This window comes from Atractosteus spatula, chromosome 6 (genome assembly GCF_055471065.1).
Source record: "Atractosteus spatula isolate fAtrSpa1 chromosome 6, fAtrSpa1.hap1, whole genome shotgun sequence".
Lineage (NCBI taxonomy): Eukaryota > Metazoa > Chordata > Actinopteri > Semionotiformes > Lepisosteidae > Atractosteus > Atractosteus spatula.
In genome coordinates this window covers 55,506,136-55,516,294 of record NC_142711.1, presented here as the reverse complement: position 1 = coordinate 55,516,294, position 10,159 = coordinate 55,506,136, and the positions used below count along the sequence as shown (strand labels likewise).

Genomic DNA, 10,159 nt, shown 5'->3' with positions numbered 1-10,159 from the left:
ACTGATACTCTCTGACTGAAGTGTTTCAGGATAAAAGACTACAGGCTCCATTAATCTATTAAGATGGCATTTTCAAGTCCTCCTGTATCATGCTTTGTACAGTACATTTGCCAAAATTACGTGCATACACCTACTGTACTTCTACACATTTGTTCCTTGCTTTCATTGTTATTCTTCCAATTTTATTCAAACCAGTACACTTTGCAAGGCACAGTGCTATAGCAACCCCATACAACAGAGTGGCTCAATGCATGCTCAGTTGTAAAACCAGTAGCACAGCATTTTGTTTTAAATTATGAAGTCTTATAGGTCTTTACAAGTAAACACAGAAATGATCATTTAAAATGACTAAAATATATTTCTTGTAACCCACTGAGACAACAATGTACTGAACATATTTGAATCCACTTTAATGCATCAGGTCTATTCCAGACATACACACTTTGTTGAAATGTTCTGCTTTATGACGAATTTGGGAAGGCGTTTATACTTAGTTATGATGCTTGAGGCTAATGTTTTACTTCTCGCTCTTGTCTGGTACGTTTTGCTGTGCTTTGATGGTATTACTCACTTGGCAAATACTTTCATTTTATTTTCTTACGGTGAAGAGAAGGGAAGTAACAAAAATATGATGTGTATCACTTAATCAAAACAAAGTTATCTTTATGGAAAGGCACTGACGAAGCAAATGATATATGAAATGGAATCCCAGGAGTCGTAAGTTAAAAAAACAAGTGAGCGTAAAGTAAAAAAACTTTTGAATTTATAGGTACAGTATGTCAGTAGTTTTTTTTTAGATTTTCATTGCTACGGTAACTGGTAGATGAATAGCTGTATATTTGAATCCCTGTAGGTAATGTGCTGCTCTGAGCCGCCAATAAAGGCTTTCTGATCATTAGTGAAGTCTTTGTCAGGCTGCAGAGAAGCCTCTAGGGGGGTAGCGCTGTTTCCTAGCACCTCAAACAAACCTTGAGAGGTGCATTGACACGCGATATGCCAGATTTCTCCCTTGTCATTATTGAATAGAATATGCTGTTATGAGACCGAGTCCCCGCACCCACCCATCATTAAACACTCATCAGTTTAAATCTTTAAACTTAAAAGTATTAGGAATAGCTTGCAAAAGCAATGCGGACATGCTTTGACGAATAATACGTTAGCTGAAAACAAATTACATGAGCGATGTTATATATAAACATTAAACATGGATTCAGCATCAAATATACTACATAACATATACGAAGCTTCACCGAGTTGTCCTTTTTTTGCTGTCTAAATTTGTTTTCGCATAATGCTCTTAAAATACATTCAGTCTTTGTTGACAATTCCTTGGACAATAGGAAGCAGGGTGTGGGGGATACTGCTATATTTTATATGACATTAAAACTCTGAAAATGTACTTAAATTGTTCGCAGTTAGCTCAACATTAGTATGATGTCACCGTAGACTGAAACTATCAACCTCATATACCAGCCACACGCCGATTACTTTTTTTTATAATCTCGGTATTTTAGTCATAAATTGGTCTCATTTGAAACGCTAAGTAGACTGCCATGAGACCACCATAGAGTACAAACGCATTTCGAACGAGCTGTTTGTGATTTAACTCCTGAAAAATCAATCAACCATGTTTCCATGGCAAACGCAATTTCCTGGGAACCTGCCGTAACCAAGGAGCTGGATTGGAAACTTTGGATTTACTTCCGGGTGTATGTCACAGTTTCATGTTTCCCTGAATTCTCTATATCCACGATTTTTTAGATTTTTTTTCTGCTCCCGATTTAACGTCGGTGCAATATTCGACCTTTGAAAAGCGTCCCACATTAAATGATTTTCACTTCAGTGACTTTTGCTTTGTGGGAGCAGATCCGGCCAGGGCTCTCCTTGGTAACGACGCTTTCAGCAAACAATTGGTTTACAACAGGTAGTGGCTGGCACACAGCACTGGTTGACAGTTTGTGATTTAAAAAAAAAAAACTTTGGCAAAAAAGATTTACAGCACGGAAAAAACAACAGTTTTCGGCCGATGGCAGATGACAACAGGCGAGGAGACGAGGATGAACGGGGTCCGGGAGCCGCTTACCAGATATTTGTGGTGATGGAGGATCTGCTGGATAAACTGAAGCTGTTGGACTACGAGGAGGAGGTGCTGAGGAAACACAACATGAAAGCTTTGTCACGGTAACTAATGGTCATGCTTCACTAAACTGTCAACTGAAGGTGCAAGTAGACTTCAGCAGTTTATAAACCCAGATTTTATATCTTAGTTTTATTCCGTCTATAGTGGAAATCGTAGAAAAATAAAGTTACGTTTTGTGTTTCGTCAAATTACGATCACCTACTGTACATACAGTATGATGTCTCTAATACGCCATAAAAAAGACATAATTTTTAAAAATGCTTAAATTTGCCCGTAAAAGCCAAAACAAAATCACAACTATATTATTTGTTTTGCTTCTTTTATGATATTTATAGAACATCATTTGAGAATACGTGTTAGATTAAAGGGTATGGTGGAAATATGAACGGGGGAGTAGTTTGTTCATTTGTTCATTTGTTCATCGGTCTCACAGTGTTGCTCTCTGAAGTGTTTGTGGTAATAGCTGTAGCTGTCTCTGCCTCTACCTGGGAAACATTCAACAGCTCTGCAGCGCCCTTACTGTACATACTGTACCTTGGCTTGACTCTACCAAACTGCACCTGGAATGTCGTTTGCTAGGCCCGTGTACCTGTACTCCTATTTCATGCGCAATATACTGTAGGGATCGCATTTCAACCCATCAAGGTAATTGTCCCACATATTGTTTTTTTAAGGTTGTTCATTTACCTTTTTTTTAACTAAAACATTCTATAATGCTTCATGCTGTCAGTGCTTTATAAAGATTGCTGGTAGTATTTTTTGAGAATGTTGTAGTCAGAGCTATACACAATTCAGGGTACTGTTAAAGCTAAATGGTGCATTTTCTAAGAACTGCTAAAGAGAACTGTAGTAAGCAAGCTTCACCCTTCTCCATTTTTAATGAACTAATGTTTAAAGAATATACAGTTATTATAACAGATATAAAGTATGTGATCATCAGTAGTCAAATAAATCATTTAAATGTCTCTGAAAGGACGCTAACCCAGATTTCATTGCAATGTGTTTTTCTTTCCTTTTCATTTTGCAGCAGTGCATGTGTCTTTCTATGATATCTTATCATCTCGGAGTCTGTCATGCTCTAAAGCTCATTGAATACCTTTCAAGATTTAAGTGAATATTTAAATGCTCTAAAGCTCATTGAATACCTTTCAAGATTTAAGTGAATATTTGCTTATATCATATTTCCTCAGAGAGAATTCTAGGGTAGAATAATTGTTAGTAATCACAATTAATCCTATTTTGAAATAACTAATATGAAATCTCTAAAACAAACAAAACAGAGTAAAATAAGATAAGGACAGACACTTCACTAGCCTTTAAAGGTAAACAGTCATAAACCACATTAATTGTGCTGCCAAGGTCTGACTGCATGCTGAATTTTCAGAGCCATCAGGGTGACTTAAAAAAAACCCTCTCTTTTCAGACACTACTTCGCCCTTCCTACAAATCCAGGAGAACAGTTCTTCATGTTTACCACCATTGCCTCGTGGCTCATCAACCAAGCTGGGCGACCCTTTGAGCAGCCTCAAGAATATGATGACCCCAATGCTACGGTCTCGAATATATTGGCAGAGCTCAGGGCTTTTGTAAGTGTACCTCTTTTAAGCAGTGTCTCTCTTTTAAGCAGTGTTTTCCAGTGTCTGCTTTACCACGCATGAATAAATGTACCATTTAATATGAGGGTAGATGAAGATTGTTCCCCGATTTTGTAATCAGGGTCAGAACCAAATGGCATTGTTGATGTAACTTTCCATTTTTTAACATTTTTTTAAAGCCTGCCTTACAACAAGAATAAATTATTTGAGACTTCTGGTACACTTCAGTGTGGTGCTGTCAGCATTTCCTGTCCCAAAAAAATGTCCCATAGTTTCCATCTTTAAAAGAAACTTTTTTTATTCATTAATAATTATTTTTTTACTTATTAGTTGAATTACTCATATTTGTGTGCCTCAAAGTGGAAAAGGTTCAGAGACACTTCTTTAGAGTAGAGGTTCACATCTATCGTCCTGAAGGGCCAACTATTCACAGGTTATATGTGTCCTTTTCAAATAGGTATATCTGAAAGGCAGGGAAAATTCCATTTCATACAGTAGGTATGTTAGCTGAAATGTATCCAGCTGACATCTGCAGAAGATTGAGTAAAGTAAAAAAAAACTTTAGCCAGAACTTTAACACTTTTAAAACTGTTTCATTTAAGCAAAAGTAGGAAACCTGCTGGATTTTTGCCCTCAGGGACTGAAACTGTGGGTTTATGCTAAAGTGGAAAGGTGTCGAGTTGAGGGTTTTTCTTTGTTTTAATGTTAGGGTGGATTAGTGGATTTCCCTCCTTCCAAGTTGAAAACAGGCTATGGGGAATATGTGTGCTACGTGCTGGATCGCTTGGCAGAAGAGGCGCTGAAACGGTCGAGATTCACCTGGAAGAAGTAAACCTAAAACAGTTATCTTTTGCTCTGCAAAGCAATGATAGCAAATTGTTAATTAGACACTTTCATGGAATGGAACAGGTCAAGGTTCTTCCCATGCTGAAAGGTACAGTAAAGAAACACTTTGTTTTGGCTGTGGAGCCTTCTTCTGGTGTGAGGGAGAGAAGGAAAGTAGCTATTTGTTTTTTATTCTGCATTTTGTTTTGTTTTTTATTTGCTACATGGAAGCATGGGATGAACCTGTTCCTTCGCAGCCTACACATACTAATGCAGCTCTCTGCTTGAATACTTTTATGCATGGAATGCAAGGCATTGCATGTTACTTACAGTACCTGGAAAGATTTGTTTTTTCTTTGCTGCAACATTTAAGATCCCTCATTGAACGAAATTCTGTCTGAATGATGTTCCAGGCCGAGTTACCCCAAAGAAGAACTTGAGGAGGAATCCGTGATGGATGATGATGCTGAACTGACGCTGAGTAAAGTGGAAGAAGAAATGATAGTGAGTATCTTGCACTACTTTAAGTTACTGATGTCTTGACATGCTTTTGAGAAGTAGGATGTATTAGGAAGTATTTCCTCACAGACCTCCCTTTAGCTTTGGTTTTAAAGATGATGCTGCTGTTACAGTGGTGGACATTCACAAAGCCTCCATGACTGAAAGTAGTGCTAGGCAGTTAAATTCTGTATATCGCAGGACAAAATCAGCTCAGCTGTTTTTTAGCTGCTTTTATTTTTGAATAAAGTATATTGATGATAATTAAAAAAATGGTTTTCTGTACTTTTTATCACAAGTAAAAATAATATAGTATGAAATTACAATAGTTGTGTTAATAACCTGTGCTTGTTCTTTTGCTTTGACCTTAACTATGGGGTACTGATTTCTCAAAAATGCATCCTCATTGATAATTTTATTTTGTAGGTTGAACTGGATGACTATGAAGAAGAACATCTCATAGACTTGGAAGCACTGAAGACAAGGACAAATCAGAGTGTAAAACGTTTTTTTGCTTTTCTTTAAGACAGAATGGTGTTCCTTTAAAGTAGTCTTCTTATTACAAGATATTTACACACAAAAACAGGTCAGAACATCCAGAATGGTTTCAACATGTAATATTTTGCCATGTTATAACTAGCTGTCCTTGTTTGAGGTATATTTCTGTTAATACTTACTTATGTTTTACTTTTTCTAATGTGAAATACAACTGACATAAACACTGCAAATAATAAGTGAAGTCTGAACGTTTTCTTACAAGTGTTTCATTGAAATCTTACATTAATTCATAGTTTCCATGCAATCACAAAATGTTTTAAGACAAAGTATGTTAATTAAATTGATTTTATGAATTTATAGGAAACAGGTGAATCCTTAAAACCAGATGATATTTTGGAATCCAATACAGATGCTGCAGAATGGAATTTGGAAGTAGAGCGTGTTCTTCCACAGCTGAAGGTCACAATCAGAACTGATAACAAGGTGAAGATATTGCTTTCCTATACACACGTACTGTATGCAATTGCAAGGCGTACTGCTGCCATAAGAACCAAACAGGGCCAAAACACTTTCCTGTACTGTAATTCCAAACATAGCAGCTAGAGTGAGTTGTTTTGTTCTAAGATGTAAAATATTCCTGAATGCAGTAACTTTTTATCAGTACATGTAGAATTGTTTTTTTTTCCCAAAAGCAAAAACATAACAGCCAGAAGTAGGAGGTCATTTGGCCTATCTAGAAAAATACTATAGTGTATATGATATGGTGTAGAAATACTAACGTGTTTTATGTGTCTGTTCTTAATATACAATTAAAGATTTACCAAACAAAATGAGCTTTGTTTGTTCAAATCAACCTTATAGGTAGTTAAGCCTTTTCGTCTAAAATTTGCAGGATTGGAGAGTTCATGTGGACCAGATGCACCAACACAGAGATGGAATCGAATCATCTCTGAAAGAGACAAAGGTATTTTTTATTCATGAATGTTTTTAAAAAGTACTACATTTTACACACAAATATTAGTATTGTTGAAACAATTAATTCTTCTAAAATTGGGTGTTACTAAAGTATATTTATGGATTTAAGGATTGTATGGCATGAATCAAGTCTCTGGTTTGTTTTGCTTTTCAATCCATTTATTTTTCAGGGTTACCTCAACAAGCTCCAAGAAGAAATCAGTAAAACTCTTGAAAAAATTGGCAGTCGAGAGAAGTACATAAACAACCAACTGGAACATTTAATTCAAGAATATCGAGCTGCACAGTCACAGCTCAGTGAGGTGACAATATTGTTCTGTTTTGCTGTGTCTTGTAGGATATCTCCTTTTATTGGTGTTAACTTTCTGAGCACCTTCACGGAACAACAGCTGGTTAGCAAAATGCTACAGTATGTTCACTGGATCATGAGGAAATTAATTCCTTGTCTAAGAAACAGTAGAACATTATCATGCCATGGCAGTTTGCAAAACTGAAATGTCATATTCTGCATTATTTAAAAACATTATAAAAGTCATCCACTAAACCCTGGACACTTAAATATATATGATACTCAGCATACTGCTTATTGATAAAAATATTTCTATAATTTCATGCATCAAGCAAGAACAAATTTACTTCTCTAAGCCTTGTAATAATGTGACTACAGTATTTTTCATCTAGTTGATCTGCTGATGTCCTCATAAGCTTACTGTGAAATGAATTTAAAACTACTTTTTTATTATACAGTATATTCACTCATATTTTGAGAATATGAGCTCTTATTCACACACAAAAAAACCCCAAAAAGCTTAAATGTTTATTGTTTGCAAAGTTTTGGAAAATGTTTTTTCCAAGTAGTTTTCTTATGAAGTACTCGCACATATTTTACATTTTCTGTGCTTCTTTGTGTAGGCAAAGGAACGTTATCAACAAGGAAGTGGAGGAGTAACAGGAAGGACCAGGGTTCTGGCTGAGGTGAGGGAGCTAAATAAAACAGAAAAATCTATTAAATCTGCCAATATATATATATATTCTGATTAAGACTTTCCATATGATGCGGGTACGATAAATTAATGCTTTAATTTTTTACTAACAAACCTGAGATTATTAAATTTATGTTCATAGATCTATCTAGATTCCAAAGTACTGTTATTAATTAATGAAACAGGTTTCCTGGTAACCTGTTCCAATAAACATTTTTTTTTTACAAAAGTATATGGATATGTCTGAAGAGTAATCACCATTACCATACCCTAGAGAAGACCAATGCCAGCAGGATGTTTTCAGCATTCCCTGGAATAGATAATTGAAAGGAATCCCCTGCAAACTGTGAAACAACAATTCCTGTCATTAGCCTGGGGCATGGGGAATGGCATCTCTGTGATGGTGTCATCTAGTGCACAAGTATAATTTGCTCTTCACTTTCAGAATAAGTTTGGTATCATGAAAAAAAAGTCATGTTGTGATTTTTCTTTTTTTTATTATTTGTGCAATAATATTTATATTAAAAGAGATTAATCTCCATTTTGTCTTTGAGTAGAACAATTAAGAATGTAATATATTAGATTAATTTGATTAAGAAAGCACCTTTTATGTTATGATTATAGACATCACCATACTGTACATGCTTTATATTACTTCTTGGAAATGCCCTACAAGTGAGTTTTTTTTTTTCAGATTACAGAAGAATTGGAAAAAGTTAAGCAGGAGATGGAAGAAAAAGGCAGCAGTATGTCTGATGGAGGTAAGATACGAGGTGTAATTCTGTCTAAAATTAACTGCTGGCCATACACCCATAGTTTTCAATTTTGCAGCAACTATTAATTAAACATTCTCTAAAATATACAGTATGCCATTTCTTAAGACAGTTCTGCTTCTAAGCATTGTTACATGGCTAAAGTTAAATATTCATTCCCATATTTTCTAGCAAGTGCATTCTCAAACACACCATAAGCCTGATAGTATCTCCTCTTAAGATGTGCAGTTTATATATTTGTATTAATTATCTATTTAATACAGCATGACATTTCATATAATGAAAATCATTATTTTTAAGTCTTATGAGTGTAGGCCTTGAAGGGAATTGCTACATTGCTTTTTCTTTAGGAGGAGACTAAAGAGCTCATTTTGTATCTGCTGTATGTTTCAGCTCCTGTAGTGAAAATTAAGCAAAGTCTGACGAAGCTGAAACAAGAAGTTGTTCAAATGGACATCCGGATCGGCGTAGTGGAACACACATTACTTCAGGCAAAACTTAAAGAAAAGTCCAACATGACCAGAGATATGCATGCCACCAATATTCCAGAGCATACAGTTAGTAGATACTAACGTGTTCATATTCTCTTGATTCATTGTACATTTTCTTTTTGTTCCCTTTTTGCATATTCCTACCTACTGTATGTCTCTTTGTAAGTTTATTATCTCTATGTACTGTAATTGTAATCTGTTTTTTTTAATAAGATTCTATGTACTATATATTTATGCCAATTAAAAAAAAAAAGTATGCTTACTGTGTTTAAAAAGTTTCCTGGCTTCAATTCTGATATCCACAATGCAGAGGTTCAAAGCTAACAGGGTGCTGGTTACCCCAGAAAGAAAGGGATGCAAAACCACTGTATTTCCCATTTGTACCATCAGAAAAGCGGTTTATGAGGGTAACTCAGACCCAGAGTCAAAGATTGGCATGGTCAGTATACGTCATCTTCAAGAATATACAGTAGTTAAATTAAAACCAGATGAATCTCACATCCACAGTAGATTTCTTCCACAACATAAGAAGATGTGGATTTGCCAAACAGCAACTACAGTAAATGACAATGTTTGTGCGTTGTACAAAATATACAGTATATTGATATATATTTTCTAGGCACTTCAACAAGCACTGAATTTAGATTAGAAAGGTGAAACCCATTTGGTAAAGAATGCTATCCCTTCTTTGGAGCATTGAGGTGGATTTGTTCTGCTTTAGGGATGTTCTGCATCCTCTGTTTCCACAGCCTTGAAAAAGCTCTGACAGACAAATGGATTCCAAAATTTACTTTGTGCTTCCTATCAAGAAACTCACCTTTGCTTGCAAAAACATATTCTAGTCAGATATCGATTGAAAACATGAACCAAAATCTGTGAACAAATGGTTAAGGGAGCATAAAAATTACAGCTCTTAATTGGCCATGCCAGTGTCTGGTAGAACCTTATACTTGTGGTATGAGCTGAAGAAAGCAAGTGCACAGGTGCATGATACTCAGTCTGGAGGTGCAGTCAAATGTCTCACCTTAGTTTAAACTGAACCTGTACAAGAGGCTGCAGTTTATTAGGGACAAATAAAAATACATAGAATACTGATTACTGGGTATGATAAAAATGATAAATGTACTATTGTTACACTAAATACTGATACTTTCTGTACACTTTGTCAAAATTAGAAGACAATGCCATGTATTTTATTTGCTAAATTAACTTAGTTATATTTAAGGAATGAATGTGCAATTGCATTAGAAATGCATTAAAAGTGCAGTGTTGCTAAATACTGTAAAACCAATTTAAATCCATCACTTGGTTACAAACAAATTCATATTATATAAATTTATTCAAGCTTGTAAAGTTTACTGCAGGCCTGTTACAAGCACTA

General features: G+C 35.3%; 1 protein-coding gene across 1 annotated transcript; it reads left to right on the top strand.

Moving 5' to 3' along the window:
• Positions 1-1,692: 1,692 nt before the first annotated feature.
• On the top strand, positions 1,693-9,053 carry ift57 (intraflagellar transport 57 homolog (Chlamydomonas)). The gene is made up of 11 exons (XM_088919242.1): positions 1,693-2,181; positions 3,564-3,726; positions 4,445-4,563; positions 4,974-5,064; positions 5,485-5,556; positions 5,917-6,039; positions 6,449-6,520; positions 6,702-6,833; positions 7,444-7,506; positions 8,209-8,275; positions 8,681-9,053. The coding sequence occupies exons 1-11, from the start codon at positions 2,027-2,029 to the stop codon at positions 8,857-8,859; spliced, it is 1,236 nt and encodes a 411-aa protein (XP_088775368.1). The 5' UTR covers positions 1,693-2,026; the 3' UTR covers positions 8,860-9,053.
• Positions 9,054-10,159: the final 1,106 nt, after the last annotated feature.